The following is a 26693-nucleotide window of genomic DNA, read 5'->3' as shown; positions in this document are numbered from 1 at the left end:
GATACCTTTTTAAGAGGCATCAGAGGTTGCTGGACAAGCACTTATATTTTCTTCTGAGTTCAGAGGGATTGAAGAGATTCACTGTCTTCCAGTGTAAAAGCCTCTTTAGGATTTAGACAGGAGTATTTCATTTGAGCCAAGAGCACTCTGTGACTAAGAAAAATGTAGGTAGAAAATCAACCTTGAATGGCACCTGGGAATTTATGATCTTAATCATCATTCATGTCTATGTTCATGTATGCTTGCCTAAATGTATAAGCAGACATGTGTGTATACATATATTAATATGTATGTCTGTGTATATAGCATAGCTGTACAACTGAGGTTTGTCATGTGTGTGCTTGTGCCTTATTCCTCACTTAGGATAATAACGTCCCTACCCCTAACTTGCTATAAAGCTACCTTTCAGTACTGCTATTTACTTTTGGCCTTTTCTTGATACCCCCCAGTTCCCCTTTTTGTATTTACTATATACATTCATGCTGTTTCCCACAAAATGTAACTTCCTCGAGTGCAGAGACTTTATTTCTGTATTCCCAGCCCCTAGTAGTGTTGGCTAGGTGGTGCAGTGGATAAAGCACTGGGCTTAAAGTTGGGAAGACTTATCTTCATGAGTTCAAATCTGGGTTCAGACACTTCCTAGCTGTGTGACCCTGGGCAAGTCACTTTATCCTGTTTGCCTTAGTTCCTCACCTGTAAAGTGAGCTGGAGAAGGAAATGGTCAATCACTCCAATATCTTTGCTAAGAAATCTCCAAAGGGGGTCATAAAGACTTGGACATGACTAAAATACAACTCAACACTAACAAAAGGCCCTAGTAGAACTCCTGGTCCAAAGGAGGGGCTTTAGAAACACCTGCTTGAATGAATGACTGGATGTATAAATGACTGATTGGTAGGGCAGACATCTTTGCACTTATTTTATCCTCCAGTGCTCAAGAAACAAGGATTGGCTGATTGATTTTAATTCAGCTTGTAAATCCTCAAATCTTTGCTTTTTCATTTTCATTCATGAAAAAGAGAAAATGATTCCTGTCTGCCAGGTATCTTGGTAGCTATTTAGTATTTATAAATGCTTTGAAGATGGAAAATGCTAGTTATTTTCATGACACAATAACTTTGAGGTTATGGAGCAGATAGGCCTCTTTCCAAATGGAAGTAGAGGGGTCACTTAGATTAGTACACTACAATTACTGAAATCAGAAGGTAAACTGTCCCTTTCCTCATCATTCTTGGCTAAAGTACCAGGTAACCAGAAACTTGGCCTGGGCCTCCCTTTCAGAAGGTAAAGAGTGCTAGTCCCCTAAAATTTAGGGAACCACACTGTTTTCCTGTCTCACTTCAGAACTTATAAAAGCCCCTGTGTTCAGGTTGAATGATACTTATGATCCCAATTCCCCAGACAATTGTGAACAGTCCCTAAGTAAGTGCTCATTTAAAAAAAAGATCAGTTCTTTGACCAAGAGGAGGGAAGTTCACACTTGCAAGATGAGGACAACACTTGACACTCTATGTGGTCTCACTTTCTACTTTGTTGAGTCTGTTAGTAGAAAATTGTTGAGAGTCTCCCTGCCAGACCAAGGTTTTCTTAGCTGTTCAGATGAATCTATAGTCTAACTTTCAGATAATTCATTATGAAGGAGAATGAACGTTTTTATGAAGTCAGCTACAGTAATATTTTATTATCAGCTTTTCATTTCCACGTTCTCTATACAGCATCATAAAAGGCAATATTTGGGCATTCTGCCTGCCCTCCCTCCTCTCCTCAGTTGGTTGCAAGTTCCATCTTATCTGCAGGGGTTCTGCTGAACTTGAACCATTTGGGATGAGAAAGTGGTCAGAGAGATCGTGTTGCCTTGATGCATGGGAAGTGTTTGGCAAGAACCAGGCCACTGGTGACACATGCATTTACGTAAGAGTAATAAGAAAGTAACTCCATAATAGCCAGAGAGGGCAAGTAGCCAAGAGCCTCACAGGCATAAATTCACTGGTTTACACATGGATATCATGGATTGGCTTACTTGCATGGTGCCTAAGTTTGGCACTAGACCCTCCCCAACATGCGTGCCACCCACCAGTTACAAGGCATGATAACCCGACAGATGACCCTCCCTCCTTGGTAGCAGTACGGGTAGGGATAGAAGCCCAGTAAAGGCTCACACACCCGGCGGCAATAGCGGTTACCCCGACGACAGTAAATACAACAATAACCTCTTTCATCCAGCATGGGGTCAAATTCGACTCCATTTTCCGTCTGTAAGAAAAATAAAGAAGTTGTCTTGAAGAGGTTAGGCCTACTATACAGAAGTCCCACCCAACATGAGAGAGCTACAGGTTACTTGGAGGGAAAATTAGATAGGTAATTAAGTTCCCTGGTCAACAGCATCATTGGTAATTTTCTTAAGCCAATAGTGAGCTATAAAATTAGTTTCTCTCTATGGTACCATCTAAGTTTATAAGACAATCTATTTTGTTGTCATTTCCATTCTAATGAATGAGACTTGAAATGGTGTTAAAATAGGGATATTTTTGGAGGCTCCCCATGACTTTGTAGTTATTCCCTTTTCTTTCCTTCTAACAAAAGATTTAGTGGGGGAGGTCTATGAATAGGTTACCCCAAAATCGAGTGGTTAAGAGCCATTTATCAGAACTGTGGTGGGAAAGCTTTGGGATGAACTAAACCACATGGATTGTTGGAACCATTTTAGAAAGTCCAGATCTAAGGTCTGAGCACATCATGAAAGAGCTGGTCGTTACCTAACCCCCAAATTTACATAGTCGTTCACTGGGAGATCCTCTTCAGCTAGCTGGCGACTCTGGCGTTTCTTCCCAGGTTTCACTTCTGGGTCCATCCACTGCTCATTGAGGTCAATCCCACTTTTTCGATTTGTGAGAAAGTGGACATTTTCATTTCCTCCCTCAAAATCCTGAAATTCAGAAGCTAAGACAACAAATATTAGTATTGTGCCAAAGTCACATTCTCAATTTCTATATACAAGCTCAATGGGGTCTCAGCAGTAGAAGGGTCTGCTTGGAGATTAGGGGTAAATTACTTACATCCTTTAGCTGATATACTAAAAAGATATTTTCAAAGCTAGGAGTCTACCAGCTTACCCAAGCACAGATGTTGTTACTGATATAGTCACTAGAAAATATTCTTCCCCAAACTATTTTTGCCCTAGGGGATAAAACATTCCTAGTTATAACTTTATTCTGGGATGTCTTGAAATGGGGTTACCAAGGCATCTGACAACCTGGTCTGACCATAGTTGATAGGAGGTGTCCATGATCCTTAGCTTTGCCAAGCTATCTTCTTGACCTTCTCCACTCTGCCACTGGAGAAGCAGACATGCAGCAGGTATCTCCTCATCGGCCATGAGCCTGTGCCCCACTGTGGAGGCCCATTTTTGGCCTGGTCTTTGATCTAACATTGGACCTACAGAGCTTTGAGCAATGAGCTGATTTGTCAGGTGGAATGAATACAGATGTGTAATGAAAGACAGATTGCCTCTTTGCTATCACTAGTCACATTAGGGTGGTGTTACCCTTACTGGTATATTTAAGAGCCTGTCAGCATAAATTTATCTGATTTATCACTTGGCTATGAAAATCCCCTCTTTGCTGGCAGTTAGCATATCCTGTCTCATTTAGGAAGATAGAATTCACTTTACAAGAAAGACTGCCTCCAGATCCTGAGTTTGTTAACCCAGTATGTTGAGGGAGGGTAACTTCATACCTGTTAGTAGTGTGGGATGGATCCAATGTATGCTCACATTCTGGCAGACTTCAAAGATTTTGGAACCTTTCAGGAAGTCTTTGTTTTCAATAGGTTTTTCTCCAGGAATCCAAACCATAGATTGCTCAAAGTAGGTTGTTGTGATTTCATCATTCTAGAAGAGAATGTAGTTGGGATGAGTGGAAGGTGGGGGAGAGAAACCAAAATCCAATAACCTTGCAGGGACCTTTGATATTTCAGCAAGATCTAGGTTGAGCCAACAACCACACCACCTAGCATCAATATAGCATTTCTTTTAGGTTTTTGCAAGGCAAATGGGGTTAAGTGGCTTGCCCAAAGCCACACAGCTAGGTAATTAGTAAGTGTCTGAGACCAGATTTGAACCCAGGTACTTCTGACTCCAAGGCCGGTGCTTTATCCACTATGCCACCTAGCTGCCCCTTCAATATAGCATTTTAAAGTTTGCAAAACACTTTAATGTATGTTATCTCATTTGAGCCTCACAACAATCTGTTAACATCAGTGCTATTATTATTCCTCTTTTTCACGAATGAGAGAATTCAGAGTGAATGAGATTAAATGACTTGCCCAGGGTCACATAGATAGTGTCTAAGGCAAGTTTGAACTCATGTCTTCCTGCTTCTAACACTAGCCTTCTACAAATTGGCCCAGCTAGGTACTTAGGAAGATTTGAGGATGTTAGAGCTTATTCCAAGGAGTCACAGATTTAGAACTGGAAAGAAACTTTGAGGTCATTTAATTCAAATCCCTTGTTTTACAGAGAAGGAAACCAAGAGAGGTTCAGAGTAAGGTTTTTAATACCACATGAAACCCAATAACAGGCTTTTGATGCCTTCATTTTATTACCCTGGGACTTAGAGGCATCTGGATATCTAAGAATAATGCTCTTAGCCACCTTTTCAAAGACCTATGGCCAATCTGGTCCCTGTCCTTAGTACATTGTAGGGATCATGCTCACTCAGCACAGTGCTGGCTCCTGGGTAAATGTAGACTAGGGATCTCTTTCTCTGTGTTGGAGGTCTCTGTCACCACCTGATAGGTAGGTCCCCTCTGCTCTGCCTCAGACTCAGATCATGGAGGCAGTGAACATCTGTAAGGTTAGTCTTGTAATAGTTGTCTTACACCCAGGGCTATAGCTATACTGGGCAGTGGAAAGCAATGCTGCTTTTGGAGATACCTGATCACTATTCCTGTTTCTTGGGCTGTGGGAGGTTGTTATTCCTGCATTCAAGCCTCCTTATTGACTTGTCTTCTTGCCTTAAGACATTCCCTACTCCTCACCCTTCCAATGATGAGATCTCTCAATTTCATTTTCTCTTTTCCCAAGCTTTATGATTTTAGCTCTCTAATTTATTCTCTGTAGAATGCCTTTGCATGTTTTTTCCAAGTAATTTATAAAACTAAACCCTATGCTGTCTTGTGCTTCATAGTCTATTAGGACCTTGTGATGCCATGAAAGGAGCTGCCTGCAACAAGCTGAAGTTGTCATACTGAATAGAGTCATTAGCAAGACTCAGCCTGTTTCCCCATTGATATTTGGTACATTTTACGTGCAGATTTCTATCTCAGAAAGAGGGTTTATGCCTTTTTGACTCCTTGATGTACCAGGAAAATACCTTGCAACCTGTCTGTACCCAGCTATATGGGCACAGAATCATTTTCTTACAGAAGGGAATGCTGAAGAGACAGTGTGTTTAGCAGACAGGAGACTGGCTCAGAGTCATGTGGACCTACCTGTGGCTGTGGAGGCTTGAGATGTCATTACCTTTCTGAGACTAGAAATTGCAGACAAGTTACAGGTCTGGTGGCTGGTGCATGAGGCTTAGTATCTCTGTTGATTCAGCTGCCTCTTCCCCCTTTGATTGTCCTTTCTTTAGTAATTACTACCCTGTTTTTTTGTATCGATTTGTATCTTTACAAATACTTCCAGAATGTTCTGGCCACAGACCTTAAGGTCAAAGCAGTATCTTTTTATCTCTCTGTAATCATCCTTTTTACAGACAGGAATCAACCACCTTTAATTCAGTGAGCTACCAGCATGACCAGTGGGGCCAGTGGAATCCTTGGAAGGTTTATTAAATCAGACAGCAGGTTAGGAAAAATAGTCAGGAAAAAGACTGGGTTGCTGGGGAAGGTGAGGAATGAAAGGCAGAGTTGGGGTGGAGTGGAGAGAAGGGGACCCTGTGCCCATTCCCTTTACAGTCTGCCAGTTTTTGTAATCATAGGTTGTTGATTTCTGCTTAGGTGTGCTTGTCTAGCTGCAAGCAAAGCAGCTGGAAAGAACAAATAGCCTTTTGAGAGATGAACTACTCAGTCTTCTTACTGCATCAGAGCTGACTTCCCTTTGCTTTGTCTTGACCTTTTCTTCTCCAAGAGGCCCAGGTAGGACTGACTATGACATTAGAAATTCCATGAAAAGGAGAGTACAAAGGAATGGAGAGCATGAAATAAAGGTCAGAGTGGCAAGGCAATATGTGGCAAGAGATTGGCATTGGCAAGTGAATTGTTACCCTTGACTGCCTGAACTTTTCTATGGCCTTTTCTTTGGGGCAGGGATGACTTGGTTTTCCTTGAAAGCATTCCTCATTTTCTCTGCTAAAGGTCTTTTCTGATACCTCATGGTGGCATGAAGGAGATCCTGGACTCTGCCAGCAGAGCCTACCAAGCTTGAAAGACTTCCAGTTTGGGTCTGGGGATGGATTGAATATGTGGGTTTGCTCAGTTAGTCCTAGGAAGAGAGTGTCGTCACTTGCTTGACTGCAAGTATAATGGTGTTTGGTGCCTCATCCGTTCCCCTTGCCCAGACAGGATCACAGTATCCTAGATCTAGAGTTGAAAGGACCTTTAGCAAGAGTGGGTTGGAGCCAGCACAAATTAGTTTCTGAGGGACAGCCAATTGTGATATTTTCACTGTGAGTATTTATACCTTGGGAAATGCTACAAATAAGGGCCTGTTTTCTTAAAAGTATTAGTAACATGTAGTCCAAGCCCCTCATTTTACAGATGAGGAAACTGAGGCGCAGAGAAGGTAAATGACTTGCCCTTGGTTTACGGGGTAGTAAATAAAAGAATGGAATCCCCCAGACTCCCAAACCAGTGCTGTTTGCTACATCACACTCTGTGTCATGGCAGGTTTGCTCTCTGTGTTGGTGGAGAAGAGAACCTTCACAGAGGAAGGAGTTATCTCTTTGAGGTCCTGTCGATGCCTTGTCCCTTTTTTCTTAAATGCTCAGCTGAAGTAGTAGGCTTGTATATGGGGATGACAGCATATGCCCAGAGCTGGACCACAGAGGTCAAAGTTTCCGTGCTGCAGGCGTGAGAGAAACAGTGGCTCACTTACCTCAGCATCTTCCATCTCAGTTTCATCGAAATCAGGAATGACTTTAATCTGTGTTTTCAGGAAGCATTTTTGGAGCTCAGCAAAGAAGATACCAGTGTAGCCCTAAAAAGAGGCAAAATCACATTCCCTGAGATAGAACTTGGTAACCAAAGGGAGCTTTTTCCTTTAGTTCAAACTCAAAGTTGTGGCTTAAAAAATTAATTAGTAGCACCAAAGGCTCTGCTACTTCAGCTCAAAAACTCTGGCTTCTAATAGACAAACTAGGATGGAGGCGGGGGGGTGGGGTGGGATTATGTGTGGTGGGGAATAGCCAACTTACATTCTTAAAGTCATGGATTTCCAATGTCTCATCACTGCCATTTCCACTTCGGAATATCTCTGTCTTGGTTATAGGGTCAATTTCCATCAAGATCTTTTTCTTCTCCCCATTGCTGAAGAATGTATGCTCTACATCATAGATCTGGGGGAATACAGAGGAAAACCAGCTCTGAGATACTCAGAACATTCTCTTTTTGACTTTGATACCATTTAAGGTGCATTTACCTTTTCTCCTTGGTTTCTTCCAAGGCTCCAGGTGATGATGAGTTATAATTGATAGCTCGCTCCTGCTAATTCTGTGACTCTGTAAGCCAACGGAGGGGCTTTGAGATCATAAAGCTAAATGGCAGGCTCTCTAGAAGCTGAGAAATTGGCAGCTGAGTTTCAGGAGCTCTGTTTGTAGACCTTGACTAAATATTAAAACACCTTGAAAAAGACCAATGAGGCTGTAAAATGATGCCCCCTTGTGGAATATTTATTGTTCCCCTGATCGGTGGACCTATCAAGTTCATTTAGTTGATCAATTCCTCCAGGTAGGCATCACCTAAAGCTTTCTGAAGGGGGAGCTACCGCTTTTTAAGACTCTCCAGTGAACCAAGATTTCACAGTGTCCCTTGATAACTTATTTCAGCGTCTTGAAGCCTGAAAGAATTTCCTTAGAGCTAAGTGAACTTCTCATTTGTCACAGACTAAGTTTCCTTCCTCTCCTTTGACTCCAGTAGGGAGAAAGGAGAATAAATGATTCCCCATTCCCACTAAAACCTTTGAATCCCTGAAAACTATTGATTGTTCCTATTCAGCCTTCTTTGCTACTCCTAATTCTTTGCTGGGCTCTATTTTCCTTACTGTGGAAGCCTTCCTCAAGTCCCTTACCTTCACAGGATCACAGATCATGGAACATGAGAGGCCATCCAATCCAACTTCTCCTTTTTACTGTTGAGAAAAGTGAGATCTAGAGTGGGAAAGGGTGTTCTCTAATGGTTCCCAGGGAATAAATGGCAGATCTGGGCCTTCATCCCAGGTTCCTTGACTCCACTTGCTATGCTTCTTCCACTATAATGATCAGTTCCCGAGAATGAGCTAGTTAAGAAATATGACTACAGTCTGACTCTACACTGTGCTATTATGGGGCCTCTGGCCATCAGCTTTCAGCACACTTGTCTTTTCTGAACCTGTGAAAATGTGTCCTCAGGAAGGCCGGCATGACTTTTGAATGGCATCTTCTTCAATGACAGCCAGATCTGGCCTGACTTTTTGGTGTCTGCAGATGTCTGCATCATTCTGTTAGTTTAACCCGGTCAGTTTGTCCTCAACTCAAGTAGAGAAACAAGTTGGAAGAGTTTGCTATAACAGGGATTATTTGGAGCCTGAAAAGAGACTGATGAAGTTGAAAAAACAAGAGCCTGGGTCTGAAGCAGTTTTCTTTCCCCTTCTCCCTCCCTTTCCATGGTGGCTAGCAGGGGGCCTTCCTGCATACACAGTAAGGGCATCACAAACATTCTTGGAATGACTCCTCCTTTGGGGAGGGGTGAGACTGGTCTCACCAGAAGGAGATTTTTTTTTCCCCAAGCAAATGGGCAAGGTCTACTGGGAGGCAGAAAGGGAAGAAAAAAGGCAGTCCAAGATCTATGGCAGGCATGGAGTTAACTAAGGAAGTCTGAGCTGGTTGGTGACATTAGGCTTGGTATTTGCTCCTAGCTATAAATATGTCCTTGGTTTCAGCTCCACAGCCAGCTTGAGAAAAGAGAAACCTCTACCCAGAGTAACAAATCGAGCTCTCTGTCAGCTGGACCTGGGGGGGTGGTGGGGGGAGGAGGTAGGAGAAGCATCCAGCTCAGATTCAGCCTTGTCAGGTCTCCCAACAGGGTAGAATTTGTGTTAGAAATACTCTCAGTCCCTGAGATAAACTTCACCGCCACTGCCCCGGAGTGGTGTTTCATCAGTACCGCTGTTGATGGATTGGTGCATGGAAAAATGAGGTTAGAGACCAGGGGATGGATGTTGGAGGGCTGCCTACCTGGGCCCCAGGAAAGTACAGGCTGCATTTTCAATCATCGGAGGAAGACTCTGAAATTGGACTGGAGACGTTTCGAATTTCATTCTCCTGGAGAATGAGTTTTCCGGCATGTTTGGCAATGCACCCTGCTTGGACACCTTGCAGATAAATATTATTGGAAAGTGGCAACGGTGCTAAGCTCAGCAGATCGCAATGATTTTCAAAGTTTCTCTGGGAATATTCTTTGTTGGAGCTACTTCTGTGACTGTCTCCCTTCATCACTCTGTTGCCGTGTTGGTAGTTGCTGACTCTGCAGTAGGGTTGGTAACAATGGGAGACAGAGTGGTGCTGTAGAAAGAAGTTGGGGTTTTGTAGGATCATAGATTTAGAACTGCAAGAGTGACTTCATTCCTCTAACTTTACAGGATGGGGAAACTGAGACTGACAGCTATGAAATTACTTATGCAAAGACACACAACTAGTCATTGTCTGAGGCAGGAGTTGAATCCAGATCTTCCTTACTCCAAATCCAGGGTAACATCCACTGAATCACCTGATTGAATACTTAGAGCTCCTTACTACCCATCTCTGTGACCTTGGGAAAGTCACTGTGCTTTTCTTGGCTTTGGTTTTCTCCTCTATAAAATGAGGGACTTAGATGACTTCTAAGATCTCTTCAAACCTGACTTCTCATATTACCTAAATACAGAGGAATCCATTTGCCCCAGTGATGGAACTGGTATTCCCTAAGCCAAAGTAACCCTTTCTAGGATAAGGGTCTGAAAGAGTGCCCCTGAGCTGTCATCCTCTAGTACTTTGGGAAATGCCTGGCCAGCTTGAGGGGACACAATACATGCCTGCAAAAATGAGTCTTAGGCTCTCATCTGGGGAGACCCTCATTCATGTTCACAAGTTCTCCATAGGAGGTCTCTCCAGTGTTGTGAACCTTTTGCTAGGTCACAGTATATGACTATACATCCATTATCTTTGGCATAATCAGTATGCACCTCTTTGCTAATGTCTTATACCATTTCAAGCCTATCTCTCATAATTGGCAATATCACTCAAACCATAAATGCTCACTATAAATCTTTCCGTTGCCCTTTGGGTGACCAAGAATAGATGAGATCCACTGTGCATCATCCCTGGAAGAATCTAAGCATTAAAAGATGAGCCTTGGCATCAGATAGAGACTTGGGGTCAGCATCAGCTCTATGCAGTTTCTCCAAGGCCAGCCAGCCTAGTCTCCTCTCTTGCTCCTTTCTGGGCCCAGTTTCTCATTCATTGGCAGTGTCTATCCAAGATCGATGTACTGACAACCTGGTTTATCCACTCTCCCGCCTACTGCATTTCAGAGTCGAAAGAATAGGCATTCTTCGCCCACTTGGCTTTTCCTGTGTGGATAGTTGGACTCATTTTTTCTGAGTCCTTTTGGATCTCATTTAGTGGCCTCTGCAAAGGTCATCTGCAAATGGGTGCATCTGGAAAATCTCCAGGCTGGCTTGTGTAAGGCCAAACTCATGACCTTAGCCTCATTGGCATCAAGCTTTAGTCTGTTATGCTAACTGATCCAGCTAGGGGCTTTAGGAAGAGCAGTCAACCAGATTAAGCTTTAGGTCTATCAGATATTAGGCTAGGAAAGAATTAAGATACCTACTGATGTATAGAAGAGTGGGCATCCAACTTTGGCTCCAAACCCAGGACCAGCTAATGGCAAGATTGTGAAGGGGGGGGATTTGTCATTGATGTCCCTCACCCCTGCCCCATTCACTTTCCGGCTCCCTTTCTATTCTGCTATAGCTAATCAGGGAACAGCAAACCAATTAAGAACAGCAGGACCTGCATTCCAAGTGCAATGAGATAATCAGGGCAGTTAGGTCACAGGAATTGCAAAGTGTGAGAAGACCACATTGAAAAAAAAAAACACAACTCCATCGTGGCGAGGATGCAGACACATTCCTTTTTCTCCTGCCCAGAAATTCCTTCCCCAATCTATTTTAATCCTTCTACTCAGGCGGTAAATGAGCCTCATCATCCATTTTTCATGGGTTTTCATTTTTTCCTCTGTCTCCTTTGTTTGTGATAGTCTCTGAGATTTGAAAATAAAGCTTCTCTGAAGGGTACCTTTGCTGCAAACCTTGGTGTGATAAATCTGTTTAGTGGTGAGTAGGTTTGGTCTGTTTGGAAAGAGTTGAGGACATTTGGTCTAGGGGTGTTTGGGCTTTTTTTTGCTTTGTTGCAATCTGTGATTAATCTAGTTGCTCTTTTCCCCAGCCCTCATCCTTTACTGTCTCCTTATGGGGTACATTTCCTAAAGCTGAAATCTGTGCTCAGTATAGGTGGCTAGCAGGTGCTGATTTGCTGGGAGGGTGGTGGAGGTGTGCAGTCCACCTCAGTTTGTTTCATACCTGAGGGACTTAGTGGCTAGTAAATGGCCTGGGGGTACTGAGTTACCTGTGGCTGTAGCCTCTTTTCCTAGAGGAGCTTGGCCTCCTGGATCTTCAATTACCCTTTTCAAAGTATGGAAAAAAATCTGGCCTATGTAGTACAGACATTCCTCCTTTTCAACAAGGTTGGTCTCAGGAGCTGTTCTTTGCAGCTGTAAATCCAGAATTTGAGAAGTCCCCCCCACCCCCTTCACCTCTTCTTTGTCCTTTGGGTCAGCTGTGTTTCCCTGTCTAGTTCTTTGCTGCTTTTACTGGCAGACCATCAGTTGGCTGAGCTTGTTGATAGTGCCCCCTTTTAGCACTTGGGCAAGCTTGGTGCAGGGATGACGTTATTGCATTGGGGGAGACCAGCTTGGTCCCTGAGGCAGGACTGGGGAGCTGACCCGAGGATGATTTCAAGTCAGTGAGTAATGACACCCAAAGATTATGCCGGTCTATCAGCATCTCAAAATGCTATTACATGGGCTAGCATAACATGATTGGAAACAACCATTTTGCTGAACCTAATAAGGCGTCAAAAGTGGTGGCTCTGATGCCTGAGTTCCTCTCCCCCATGGGCCCAATTTCATTGCCATCCGCTCATGGGCAGTTCACTTTGAAGGCTTATTCTTTTGTCATTGGTGTCATAGAAGCTGACAACCAACTGCTCCCTTAGGAGGAGTCAGCCAATGAACCCGTCTATGTTTGTGGTATTCTGTCACTTTCTTTCTACTTAATCGGTAGGAACTGCCCATGAGTAGCTCAAGCAGGAGATGGTCCAGTGGGAGTTGCTATCCAAGTGTGAATTTGATTCTTGGAATGCAGGAGGAGGAAGAGGGAACTCTAACTGAGCTGATGGGGTCGACGTGGCAGCAAAAGAAAATGAAGCCCATTCCCCTAGCTCAGGATGTGCATGCAAATGTTTCTTCAGAAATTGTTTTCATGCCCAGCTCTGGAGCAATATGAAAAGGAGGAGGAACCAATGGGAGTTGGGGAGGAAATCTATATTTTTTGTGTCCCTTGAAGAAGAGTAAAGAAAAGAGGTCTATGGCTAAGGCAGATGAAGCAGAGAAAAAAAAACACACCCAGACTAGGCAAGTGAGAATCTTCTGGAAACACTGGATCATGTTTGAAAGAACAGCTATAGCTCACTGGTAGGTAGCACAATCACCCCCTTGCTCCAAGGTCCTGGCTTTCTATCTTAGAATCTTTGCCCTATAGAATGTTAAAGATGCCAGCAACCTTCAAGATCTAATCCTCTCCTCTTCCAAACAAAGGAAGAAGCTGATGGCTGGGAGAGGGGGGAAAAGACTTGTCCATGGTTACACAACGAATCAGTGACAGAGACTTAGCTCTCCTGACTTAGTTCAGTGTAGCTCCTGGTGCAAGTGACATACAGGGACAGGGGGAGAGTTAGGGGAAGGCAGGTATACTAGGGAGGAGTTTACTTGGGAGTCTGGTTGCAGTCTGATGGCTTCCTATTTTAATTAATATTCTTCCTAACCAGGTGCTAAGCTCAGTTGTTTCTGTCTGCTGAAGCATTCATGACTATACCTTCTAAATTTTGGTGTACTGAGGCAGAGCCTTGTTGGCTTACCTTGGTCTCTTTCCTAATAGTCCCAGGGTTTCTGTCTGCTCCATGTGTTCTCTCGTAACTTTCCAGGGCCTTGATTTCTCTGGTCTGATTCCTCAGACTGTTCTTATCCTGAAGAACTCAGACAGGATTGGGGAAGTGTGAATGGATGGTGGTTTCTTCGAGAATTGTGTGGAGGAGGAACTGAGAAGTTGTATCGAGGAATTTGTGGTTTACTGTTAGAGCAACTAAGAACCAGTGACTATGCAAGCTACCAACCATCACTCTTAACTTTGTTGGAACCAGGGGAGGCCCAATTGACCCCTGATCCAAGTCTTCTTATCATTTCCTTCTTCCAGATGGACAAAATGCTCAAAATACTTTGCCCACAGAATACCAGAACATACTTATAAAGTTTTAGAGAGGTTCTTCCTAGACCCTCAACAATACAGGGAACCCCATGTCTGTACACCATTAGGTACAGCCAAGCTCCCAAAGACCCAAGGTCAAATAGTATGGGACTGTTTGAGAGGTGGCAGCGAGACCCTATCTAGGTGGATTTCCCAGGGTTCAGTCCTTCAAATTTCCTCAAACTTGACTTGGTGTGTGTGTGTGTGTGTGTGTGTGTGTGTGTGTGTGTGTGTGTGTGTTTTAAAATGTCAGAGGAAAGGGATTCAAGTGGGCCTCGCACTCCTTTTAGGATATGAAATCTGAATCTTTTGTCCATACAAGGTGGGAGGTGAAGGCAGCGGAGCAGCTAGAAGGAAGAGGACTTATTGGAATGAAAATGTCAACACCAGATGTGGGATTTTAAATAAATACAGCTTATTTTAAAACAGATGTATGAAAAAAAAATAAGGTGTGGGGTGGGGTAGTAGTGGTAGTGGTGGTAGTGTCTGTGATGTGTGTGTGTGTGTGTGTGTGTGTGTATGCATGTGTTTGGAGCAGGGCAAATACTAATACTGGGAGGCAGCCCTAGGACAGCAGAAATGTCCCCTCTGTCAATAAGTGGCCCTGTATCATCAGCTTTCTCTGGCTAACAGTCCCATAGGCTGTCATGGCAGCCAGGAGAACTTGGCTTTGCCCTCAGAACTGGAATTTTCCACAAGCCATGCATTTGAAGGGTACCTTCTCTTTCATGTGACCATGATACCTATACCTTTATCTTCTGCCCTACCCACTTTTCCTCCTGAAATTCTCCTCAGAATCTGATCTGAGAGATGTTACATCCCAAGAATGAATATATTCTGGGTCAACCTCTATGAAGACAATGTGAAAAGAAATATCATGGGTGACCTTAGGCATTGGAGACCAAACTAGCCATCTGAGTATCTGGTGCTCCAGCCTGCCTATAGCTGCTGTAATAATGGAGAAGCTCTCATGCCATGCCCCCGTATTTTTCCACCCCCACCCACAATTCTCATGCTTGCAGTCCTGTCTCTCATGATCTCTTATCTCCTCACTTAGTCTTCAGAATGGATGCTTCATGAGCAATATTAAGAAGAAGGATCACTGCCTAGCAAGGTAATGGAATGGGATGAGCTCTAGCAATCTGATTTCAGTGACTGCTTCTGCAGGGTTGTACTAGATGAATGAGGGAGGCCCTGGTTTCCTTAGTGTTCCATCAAAATTCTCTAGGGACACAAAAATATCTCTTGTGGCATGGGAGGGAAAGACCTTACTATTCAGCTCACCATAGAAAAGGGAGAAAGACAGCTTTAGTTATGGTGGTGTAAGGCAGGCAGCCTATTTGCTTAGGCACTGGTAGGAGGAGGATTTAGTTTCCCTTTCAACTCTTTTTCTTACTTGGTGAGCCTTGAGCTATCTGGGACAAAGCATCCTTGGACCTTGGTTCTTGATCAACTCTCATCTGTTCCTGCACTCATATAGGACTGCCATGTTTGTGAGTGCTTTGAGTTTTCCTCTGGTTTTGGTTTACCAAGGCCTGTGATTACCCCTTGCTCACTGAGACAAGAACAAGTGATATAAAGAAAAGAATTCCAGAAGCCACCAGGGGACAGGAAGAAGTTGAGTTGACTGATGGGTCTCATTAAACCTGCAGTCAGGTCTCAATGATGCCCTTTGGGCCTTTTGTAGCATAGCACACTCTACCAGGGTTTGCTCCTGTGAGCAGATAGATGAATTGTTGGCAACCAGCCTTTCTGTCTTGCTTCCTCAAACTCCCCTCACCTTTTGGCCACAATCATCATGAACAAAAAGTGACCTCCTTAAGAAACTGTAGCAACAAAAGGGATCAGCAAGAATATCTAGGAACAAAGCTGGAATATGTTGCAACAGGAGTTGGGAATGGTGGGGCAGGAGCCACTCCCTATATGGTTGTGAGGGGATAAAAATGAGGTCCCCACCTAGTCTTATAGAACCTCACTGTGGCAAATAACTCAGTAAGTATTGAAAAAGGACATAAATCCCTTAGTACAGCACTGGCTAGCTGTGCTGCTATGATAAAATGACAAAGCCCCCTGCATTGGGGCAGAAATATCCCTGGATCCTAGATTGAGAAATGCCACATTCACCTGCCCCAGCCTGCCCTCTTCACCCCAGTCTTTACTTTTTTTGTGGGAGGGGGTGGAATTGTTCAGGGGATGATTCCACTGGACAGTGTAAGGTGTTGTATGTCATCTGGGAAATTAAGGCAGCTGTACCTGAGGACCCTGTTGCCATATGTTGTCTTGCCTCACCTGCTAGCCTTGAGTTGGAGGAAGATGGCTAACTGCAAACTGGTGGAGAGGAAGCTACCTATCATTGATTTTCCTTTAGTTTTTACCCTCCTACTTAAACATGGACAGGATTTGTTGGAACCAAAGAAAATGAAAGAGCCAGGTGCATCAAGGCAGAAGGCATTGGTGCCACCAGAGCATCACAGGGGCAGTCTTTGATCTTCATTCTAAAATTCAAGACCAAGTTCAGGCAAATGATTCCCTAATTAACCACATATAGAACATTTCATTTTCAATTCAATTATTTTTTAATTAAAACTTTTTTTAACTGAATCCAATCCAAAAGCTTTTATGAAGCCCTACTATGTGCCAGACATTATGCTTGACACTGGGGACAAAAAGAAAAGAGTGAGACAACCCCTGCCTCAGTTCCCTTGTCAGGGGACTCAGTTCCTACCCCACTTTCCCTCTGCCCCTCTTCCTTTCCATTCTCTCTCCATCCTGACCTTTCATCCTGAACTTGCCCTCCCTCCCTCCCTTCCTTCCTGTTCTCATCTCTTCATCTTCTGCTCTATCTCCTGGGTTCCCCACTTTTTCCATGCCAATCTTCATCTTTTCTTCATCTTTTTTTTTAGGTTTTTGCAAGGCAAATGGGATCAAGTGACTTGCCCAAGGCCACACAGCTAGGTAATTATTAAGTGTCTGGCACTGGATTTGAACTCCAGGGCTGGTGCTCTATCCACTGCACCACCTAGCTGCCCCCGTCTTTTCTTCTCATCATTTTCCCCTGACTCCCTGGTTTTCTCTCTCCATGCCCTCTACCCCTACTCTGAAAAAAAAATAAATAAGAGCTAAAAAGAAGAAAAATTGCAAAAAAGGATGGGAAACCCCCTCCATACTCTAATTCACAAAGGAAGTACCTAAAAAAGATGAAATTTAGCCCCTCTTTAAAACTATTTATTCTTAAAACTTGACCAAATGGTTGTCAACTTTCTATGGCTGAAAAAAATATTCAAACGAACAATATGTGTGGATACTTTTTTTGGGGGAAGGCAGGACTAGCTTGTAATCTCATTGATATAGGGAATTTCTGGTGCAAAAATTCCTTCTGCCTGTGCTCACCAGGAATTTAGAGACTTAGAGATTTGTCTGGGGGTATTGAGAAGTGAAATGACTTGTCCATTGTCACTCATCTAGCTAGGATAGGACTTGAACCCATATCTTTATGACTCCAGATCCATCAGTCTATCCACTAAACTGAGCTCTGTTGGGGGATGTGTACAAATGGCTTTTTTGGCAGGGGTGGGTGGTGGGTGGGAGGGAGTGAAGCTTCCAGACTTGTTACTTCATTTGAGCAGGGAACTTCCAGTGTGGAAACTCCCTCCACCCACACAGATTTGCAGTTTGGGATCTAATCCAGTTTTATCTCCAGTTTTAGAGTCACATAGTGCAGTGAAAAGTTGGACTTAAGCCTAGATTACCCTGACTCCAAAGCCACCCTCCCAGGAACACCTTGATTTTTAAAATAATCTCCCATGTACATTATAGCCCAAAGTGACAATGCATAGTGTAAAGCCATTTCACTTACTGCCATTCTCTTCAATCTTTGTTCTATTCTCTAAAAGATGGAAGTTCTTTGGGAGAAGGAGCCCTGGGTCTCTGTGGGTGGGCAAATGGGACTTAGCATTTTGTGGGGCTTAAGGAGTGATAATCACAGTCACCTTGTGCTAATCAAACCCAGACCGCGCAGCAGCAGAATCCCTCCAACACTAGGCCAGTCCTTAGCGTGTGGATTCCTAAGGTGCCTTGGGCCTGTGATTTAACTCCTTTGCATCTGCCTTGTGTCACTGTCGTCTCAGAGGGACTGAGTTAGCTGCCTTTAGTGGGGACCTGAGAGCTGCTAATTAAAAAGAAACCACAACTGTGATCTTGAGCTTGGTGGAGTTCTCCTTCTTGCCTGTTCACACGGGAGATGCATTAAGGCGGAAACATAATCTCTGAAAATCCCTTGCTGCTCCCTTTCTGCCTGTTTCTCCTTCGGTGGTAGGATAATTGCTTTTCCACCAGTTTCTAGCCAGATAATTGAAAGAAAGATGGAAAGTATTTTCTCACAATAAACCTTGCTTCAATGAAGATTCTTAACTCCTTAAGGCCAAATATTACCCAAACCCAGGTATAAACTCAAATACAAAGAATACTTTCCCCCTGCTTGTCCCCCTCCTTGGTGAAGTCATGATACATAGTTGGAAATAATAGAAAACAAAATCCAGATTCTATCATAGCATCAGAATATAGACACACAAATGACCTAATGAACTGAATTTTAAAAAAGAAACGCATAAACCACAGTATTTTGCAAATAGGCATTTGAGTCTGCAGAAATGAAAGCAATTAGATAGCATGGAGCATTTACTTACTTTTTGAGGTTCAAGGTTCCAGAAGTGTTTGCCCCCCAAAAATATGAGAGTGAGAGAAAGAGCTAGGATACCAAAGACCAGTCCCCCAATCTTTAAAGTCCTGCAGATCTTCTTCTTGGGCTTCGGCGTCTCCCCCTAAACAAATGGCAACAAGAAACCACACACAGAGACACACAAACACATAGACACAGATACACACACACACATACATACACACACACACACACACACACACACACACACACACACACACACACACAGAGGAAGAAAGAGAAAACACCGCTGTCAAAACACTAAAGAAGTCTTTCAAAGTAGTTTCTACTAGTTCTGCGGCCCTGGACAAAATCTGGTGGAATAAGGACAAAAGCAAAATGACTCACATCTAGAAAGTGACAGTCCTCACAGTTGTCTGGAGAGTTCTTGGCCGCCACCATCTCTCAGAGTGAGGCTCTCTTGACTGCCGCTCTGAGAGGACTGCAAGACCACTGCCGAGGTGGAGTGAGCTGCTACTGAGCTGGATCCCAGATGCCAGAGGAGAAGCTGGATTTGTATGACTCAAATCTGTCCTCCCAGAGGCTGAAGTAGCATAGGGGGGCCTCCACTGCAACAGGGCGTTACGTAGGTCCCGCCGTGCATGCATAGAACATGCACGTCGTGAAATCCGCCCAGAATGGCAAAGACCAAAGGTTATAATGAGATCTCTTGGCTTGGAGGATGGTGGGGGGATTAGGTTGGAAAGGAACCAAACTTAGGCACATTGAAATAATTTTTTTTAGTATGAACTCAAAATACTAGTGGAAATAAATGCTATTATGTACCCCCAAACAAAGGAAGGTGGGAATGGAGTCCTGCCATCACTCCACTTCTCTCCTCTCCCTTATCACTTTTTCCCCCTTCTGCCTTTTCTTCATAGCACTTTCTTGAGGTTCCCCCCCACTACACTGTATAGTTCTTGATATGGCTCCCTCCTGACTTTTCTTCCTTCTCCGTCTTACTTGCTTTAGTACCAGTTTTTCAATGATATATTCTTGTCAAGGTCCATAAGGAGATGCCCAGCTTCTAGGTCAAAGGAGGCAGTGGTGCCACTTGAGTTGCCCGGTAAGCATCATCTATAGTATCACCTTCTGTTTGGGGTGCCATCTTTCAGAAGGACATCAATAGCCGGACAGCATCCAAGAGAGGGCAAAGAGGATGGCAGAGGGCCTGGAGTTGATGCCATATGAGGATTAGCTGAAGGAACCAGGGGTGGTTAGTTTAAAAAATAGAGGGCTCCTGGGGTACACAAACAGCTGTCTTCAAGGACTTAAAAGCTGGAAGAGGAATTCACCTTATTCTGCTTGTCTTCAGAGGGCAGGATCAGGAACAGCCATTGGAGGGAGGGGGAAAGTTGCCAAGAGGTTAATATAGGATTAGGAAAAGAAGAGATCTCAAAGGAGAATGGACCCTTCAATAGAGGTCCTCAAGCAGAAACTGTTTTGAATTGTCAAGGGTTTTATAGAGGGCATTCGTTTTGGAGTATGGAGTTGATCAGAGGGGCACTGAGGTCCCTTCACACTCTAATATTCTGTGATTCTCTTTTACTTTTGGCTGTTCCCCAAAATTTTCCACACATCTAATTAACAATTCTTTGGCCATGTTATGATTGGAAACTCACCATTAATCTTCCTTTGCTTTGATGCCATTTTTCCCCTCTCACAGCTATTTGGAATTGAGCATTGACTTTGTCCATGTTCCAGATGGGAGAATCCTGGACTAGCCCCTTGATCCTTTTAACCTCCTGTTATTTTTCCTCTACGCATTGCATATAGCATTGGTTCTTGCTTTCTTAATGGACTGCCAAACTGATCTCTCTTCCTTATGACCAAAACAAGACTAATTCCCTCTTCTGGCCAGTTATTGGACTTCATTTCTTGAATGGATCTGTGATCTCCTCCAATAAAGCTGATCACACCATTTTGTTTGCTCAATGTGTTGGGGGCTTTCCTCTAGCCATCTTGATATGATTGAACATTTGAACTATTCATTAGTTACTCTTTGCTTTTGCTTCATGATCAGTCAACTTTTTTTTCCCCCCAATCATTCATCTTTCTGATGCTTCTGATTTTTTGCACTTCTTCATTAGTTCTATGTTGTTGCCCACCATATACCTCACCAGTGCCACTTGGATGATCCTTATTTTTGGAGACTGGGGGGGTTTGTGAATTGGAGTCAAATGACAGATTGTTCATCCAAGTGCATATAGCCTGGACAGTAGGAATTCTTTATTTGTTTTTTCCAGAACAGACTCCAAATGCTTTGGAGTAATTATAAATCTCATTTGGGGAGTTCTGCAGTGTTAAAAAAGACTTTAAAAAGTCAGCACGTTATCATCTACAATATCTGGAAGACTTCACTTTCTATAGGGACTCTCCCTTTTTTTGAGTAAATTAGATCAGATTTATTTGATTTTAAATCAATTTTCAAAAATATGGTGAATAGGAATGGTTCCCCAGTTTTACATCCAGGAGACAAGATTTCTTTTTTTTTGGAACATTAGTTGGATTATTATTTTGTATCCATATTAATCATGTTGTGAAAGATGAATAAAATTAAAAAGAAAAAACTCCATAGTACATAAAACAAATTTTAAAAATTGAAAAAAGTAAGCTTTGATCTGCATTCAGACTCCATAGTTCTTTCTCTGGATGTAGATAATATTTTCCATCATATGTCCTTTAGAATTGTCTTTGATTATTGTCCTTCTGAGACCAAGTTCATCATAACTGATCATCACACAATGTTGCTGTTAGTGTGTACAATGTTTTTTGGTTCTTCTCACTCTATTCAGCATCAATTTATGCAAGTCTTTCAGGCTTTTCTGAAGTACCATCCCTCATGATTTCTTTTTTTATTTAATTTTTCCAATTACATGCAAAGGTAGTTTTCAACATTTATCTGTTTGCAAATTTATGAGTCCCATGTTTTTCTACCATCCTCCCTTCCCTTACTCCTCCCCATGGAGATGAACAATCTGGCAAAAAGTTGCACATGTCCACTCATGTTTAATATATTCCTCCCCCTTAGTTCTAATTCCTCTATCACAAAATATGGAAATATTAGTCTTGTTGTGATAGAGGAATTAGAACTAAAGGGGGGAAAGCTGCAAAAAAGAAAAGCAACTCATCCTATTCACATTTACAGTTATGATTACTAATTCTATTTCCTCTGTGCCATCTTCCCCATTTACACTTTTCTTTTTCCTTTCCCCTTATCCTTTCTCACCAAGATTTTCTTGATTGCTGCTTCTCCATCAGCTCTTCTTTCTATCAGCACTTTCTCCTTTCTTTCTCCCTTTTCCCTTTCCCCTTTAACTTTTATTTTAACTTTACTTTTTTACTTTCACCCTCCCTTTTATCCACCCTCCCTTATTCTACTTTCTTTCCCCTTCCCCCCATTTCTCTGTAGGGTAGAAGAAATTTTAAAATCCAATTTGGAATGTATGTTCATCTCTGGGCTAAATTTATTGATAAGATTCACTTAGTGCTCACATCCTTCCTATTTTACCTCTACTTTGATCTTAGAAAGATTTTATTTATTTTTGACTTTTACAACTTTCCCTCTACTTTAATGGGTCTCTGTGGTATTATTCATGTGGTATTATTTGTCTTCTAATGCCTTGCCTTCTCCTGGTATAATCCTTCTTCTCATGTCTTGATTGTTCTAAACCTGTCTTATATCAACAACCTCTTTCAAGATATATTACTTTTATCTATTTTTTTTTGCAAGACAATGGGGTTAAGTGGCTTGTCCAAGGCCACACAACTAGGTAATTATTAAGTGTCTGAGGCTGGATTTGAACTCAGGTACTCCTGTCTTCAGGGCTGGTGCTCTATCCACCCCTCTTTTATCTATCCTTAAAGAGCTGCCCCTCTTTTATCTATCCTTAAAGAAGTATGTGTTTCAAAGGTATATTGATTGATTGATTGATAAGCAACATTGTTATCTCCTAGTCAATTCATACCCATAACCTCTGACCAAGTACACTCTACACTGGTCCATTAGAAATACAATTCTCAAGAACCATAATCATCAAATGATAATCAAAATCAATTTATAACACACCCTCTTTACAAGTACCCAAGTACCCTCTATAGAAATGCAATCCTCATGAACTATAGTATCATGCAAAACAAAATCACTTAAAAGCTAAAAGTTTGATCACGTCTCAGTTAATGCATACTCACCCTTTGTCCTGAGTGAAATACAGTTCTCAAGAGTTAACTAATTACCCCCCCCCCCCCCCCCCCCCCGCGCTTTTTGTTTTTTGTTTGGACATCTCTTGAGTCTTGTATTTGAAGATCAAATGTTTTGTTCAGTTCTGATCTTTTTATCAAGAAAGTTTGAAAGTCCTCTATTTCATTAAAAAGCCATCTTTACCCCTGAAAGAATATGCTGAATTCTGTAGGGTAGTTGATTCTTGGTTGTATTCTATGCTCCTTTGCCCTCCAAAATTTCATATTCCAGGTACTCCGATCCTTTAATGTTGCAGCTGATAAATTCTGTGATCTTAATTGTGGATTCCTGGTATTTTAATTGCTTTTTTGATTGCTTATAGTATTTTCTCCTTTAGCTAAGAATTCTGAAATCTGACTACAATATTCCTTGGAGTTTTTATTTTGGGGTCTTTTTCTGGGTGGGGGGTGATAGTCCTTTCAAGGACTATTTTATCTTCTTATTCTAGATTATTATGGCAGTTTTCCATGATAATTTCTTGGATGATATTGCCCAGGCTCCTTTTCTGATCATGGCTTTCAGGGAGACTAATAATTTGTAAACTTTCTCTAACTGGATCTAATTTCCAGGTTGGTTGTTTTTCCTAAAAGGAACTTTATATTTTTTTTTCTATTTTTTTAGCCTTTTAGTTTTGTTGTCTCACAGAATCATTCATTTCCATTTGAGTTTTAGTTTTTAAGGTTTTATTTTCTTCAGTTAACATTTTTGTTTCCTTTTACAATTGGTTACTTTTATTTTCCAGCTGGCCAATTTTACTTCTAAAATTATTGTTTTCTTCAGTTAATTTTTCATAATTCTCCTGCATGACTCTCATTCATTTTCTCCATTTTCTTCTTTCTCTCTTCTTTGGCTTTTAAAATTCTTTTCATGGTCTTCTAAGAGATGTTTTTGGAATTGAGAACAGGTCATCAACCCCTTAGAGGTTTCACGTGTAGGTATTTTGTCACTACTTCCTTCCTCTGAGATTGTTTTCATCACCTCTATAAGAATAGTGGCTATTAATAGTGGAGTTTTGGGGTGTTTGTTTTTCTGGTCATTTTGTCAGTTAAACTCAGTTCCTGTGGTATAGGGTATATAGTCCCAAGTTTTTTGGTTTGTTTGTTTTTGCTGGGGGCTGGAGTTCTGGTCCATGGCTTTCTGCTCTGGCCTTTCTGGTGTTCCCAGTTTGTTCCCTGTGCTAGGGTAGCCCAACACCACAGCAATTTCCCAGAACTTGAAACCTTGCTCTCCGATCTGGATTTGGGACCCTCACTGCTGGCAGAGCTATGCAAGGACCTTAGCTGCACTATGGCAAAAAACTTCTCACTGACTTCCCAGGTCTCCCACCTACATTGGGCTATAATACCCTTGTACCCATGCTACAGACCTTTTCTTGAAGTTCCTCCAAGATATCTCGATGAAAAGTTCTTTCATTGTTTTTTTTGGTGGATTCTGTTGCTTAAAGGGTCTGTTTAGAGGCTTTATTCAAAGTTGTTAGGGAAAAGCTCTGGGAGTTTCCAAAATTTGTACCACCATCTTGGCTCTACCCTTTGTGTTAGTAGGCATCTCCTTGAAAATGGCAAACATCTCTGATAATCTTATGTCTAATAAGCTTACTGATAGTAATAGTAATAGAGAGCACTATGTTAAATTCTGAGGATACAAATACAAGTGAGTCCCAGGGATGGGAGTTGGAGTTTTAGGAGGAGGGCCAGAGTGCAGGTGACATGTTTTGAAAATGACCCATTAGGTGGTCTTTTAATTTATTGAATAAAATGTTTTATATTCATTAAGAAATAAGTAGAGTGCAATCTTCTATTATTCATGACTTTCAGTCAGTTGTGTAACTGGAGAAGATAGAGTTTGCTACAAGATATTGTTTGTACACACCTCTTCACTTGTTATGTCATCATCAAGATTGTAGCCTTCTCTGACAGAGTGTGGGTTATTCCACATTCATATCAACTACCTCTCCTCTCTACAGAGTGGAAGGAAGATGATCCACTATCAATCATCTGGAACCAATAAAATACTTGATCTGAATTCTTTTGTCTTTCCGTGTTGCCTTCATTTATATTGCTGTAATTATCTTGTGTGTTGTTCTCTTTGTTCTTTTTTTAACATTAGTTCAAACAAGGCTTTTCATGTTTCTCCAGATTTCCTACATTTGTTACCCTTGTTGTTGTTTGGTTGTTTTCAGTTGTGGCTAAATCATTTAGACTCATTTAGGTTTGCCATTTCCTTCTCCAGCTCATTTTATAGATGAGGAAATTGAGGCAAACAGAATAGTGACTTGGCCAGGGTTGCACAGTTAGTAAGATTCTGAGGTTGGATTTGAACTCATGAAAATGAGTTTTCCTGATTCCAGGCCCAGCATTTGATCCACTGAAATTCCATCTAGCTGTCCTAGGCAGACAGCTAGATACACTCACACTTTTTGTCCTTGGTTTTCAAAGAGGTAATCTTAGAGGGAAGGAACTAGCAGTGGGAGTAGGGGAAAGGGGAGAAAAAACTGGAAAAGAGCTCCTGCAGAAGGTGGAATTTAAACTGAAACTGGAAAGACCAGGGAAGCCAAGAGTATAGGAAGAAGAATATTCCAGGCATGGGAAACAGCCAGTGAAAAGGCATGGAGTTAGAAAAGGAGGAAGGGAAGGGATAGAAGAGTTTAATCCAGACACTGTGCTAAGGTCTTTACAAATATTATCTCATCTAATATTCACAAAACCCCTGAGAAGTAGGTGCTGTTCTACCCCCATTTTATGAGCGAGGAAACTGAGGCAAACAGGTGAAGTGATTTGCCTAGGCCTACACTGCTATACTCAAATCTAGGTCTTCCTGACTTCAGACAAGGTCAATATTGTGGGATTTTAGAGTTTGTGGAGCGAAGTACAAAGTAATAAGACTGGAAAAGTAGGAAGGGATCTTTAATGCCAAATATAAGATTTCATGTTTTATTCTGGAGGCAATAGGGAGCTGCTGGCATTTATTTAGTAAGGGGTAAGGTGTGACATGGTCAGACTGTGTTTTAGGGAAATTAATTTGACAGCTAAGTGAAGGATGGATTAGAATGGGGAGAAGTATGATGAGGTCCTACGTCAAGGTGTAGGCTATATGAGTGGAGAAAAGGGAACCAGGAAAGACCAGTGTCAGGAAAACCAGGAGAGAAGATAGTGGTTGACATTGTCAAAAGCTTCAGAAAAGTCAAGAGGGATGAAAACTGAGAAAGTCACTAGACTGACAATTAAGAAAAGGATCATTGCTAATTTTGGAGAGAATGATTTCAATTGATTAATAAGGTTGGAAACCATATTACAGAGGGTTTAGAACTGAGTAAGAGGAGAGGAAGTAGAGGTGCCTATTGTAAATAGATTTCCCAAGGAATGGAGAGAGGAGACTTAGGACCTTAGCTAGGAAAAATTCAGATCCAAGGAGAGTTTTTTAAAGTATGGACAAGAGATGTGCATGTTTATAGCTAACAGGGAAGTAACAGTAGGTAGGGAGTGACTGAAGATTAGTGAGAGAATGGGGATGATAAGGGGGTGATCTGGGGAAGAAGGCAGGAGGGGATGGGATCAAGGGTGCATGCAGAGGGTAAAGTTTACCTTGATAAGGAGAAAAGCCATCTATTCCCATAAGGCAGGGGAAAAGCAGAGAGATAGTAGGGGAGTGATGTGACATTAGGTAGAAGGAAGAAGATGGAGCTCTTGTCAAATGGTCTCATATTTTTTGGTGAAATATGAGATGAAGTCTTTGGCTAAGATGGCAGAAGGAGAGGATACCGTATAGGGAAGGAAGGGAGCAAATATTTATTCAGTGCCTCCTGTGTGTGAGGCATAATGTTAAGGTCTTAACAAATATCCGTTTTTGCCTAGGAGGCAGGTTTTACAGTTGAGGAAACTGAGGTGGACAGAGGTCAAATGACTTGCTCAGGGTCCCAG

General features: G+C 42.2%; 1 protein-coding gene across 4 annotated transcripts; it reads right to left on the bottom strand.

The window, feature by feature from the left end:
- Positions 1-1666: 1666 nt before the first annotated feature.
- On the bottom strand, positions 1667-19068 carry TNMD (tenomodulin). 4 transcript variants are annotated; one of them, XM_074201702.1, is made up of 7 exons: positions 18885-19068; positions 18505-18639; positions 7416-7556; positions 7097-7198; positions 3736-3889; positions 2757-2940; positions 1667-2253 (listed from the first exon to the last, which is right to left on the bottom strand). In XM_074201702.1, exons 1-7 carry the CDS (start codon positions 18936-18938, stop codon positions 1992-1994), a joined length of 1032 nt encoding a protein of 343 aa, XP_074057803.1. In that variant the 5' UTR covers positions 18939-19068; the 3' UTR covers positions 1667-1991. The 4 variants fall into 4 exon arrangements, with proteins under 4 accessions (XP_074057803.1, XP_074057805.1, XP_074057807.1 ...); XM_074201704.1 differs by having other exon boundaries at positions 2774-2940; XM_074201706.1 differs by lacking the exons at positions 18505-18639; positions 18885-19068 and adding exons at positions 7640-7718; positions 8288-8494.
- Positions 19069-26693: the final 7625 nt, after the last annotated feature.

This window comes from Macrotis lagotis, chromosome X, assembly GCF_037893015.1.
Source record: "Macrotis lagotis isolate mMagLag1 chromosome X, bilby.v1.9.chrom.fasta, whole genome shotgun sequence".
Lineage (NCBI taxonomy): Eukaryota > Metazoa > Chordata > Mammalia > Peramelemorphia > Peramelidae > Macrotis > Macrotis lagotis.
This window is presented reverse-complemented; position numbering and strand designations above follow the sequence as displayed.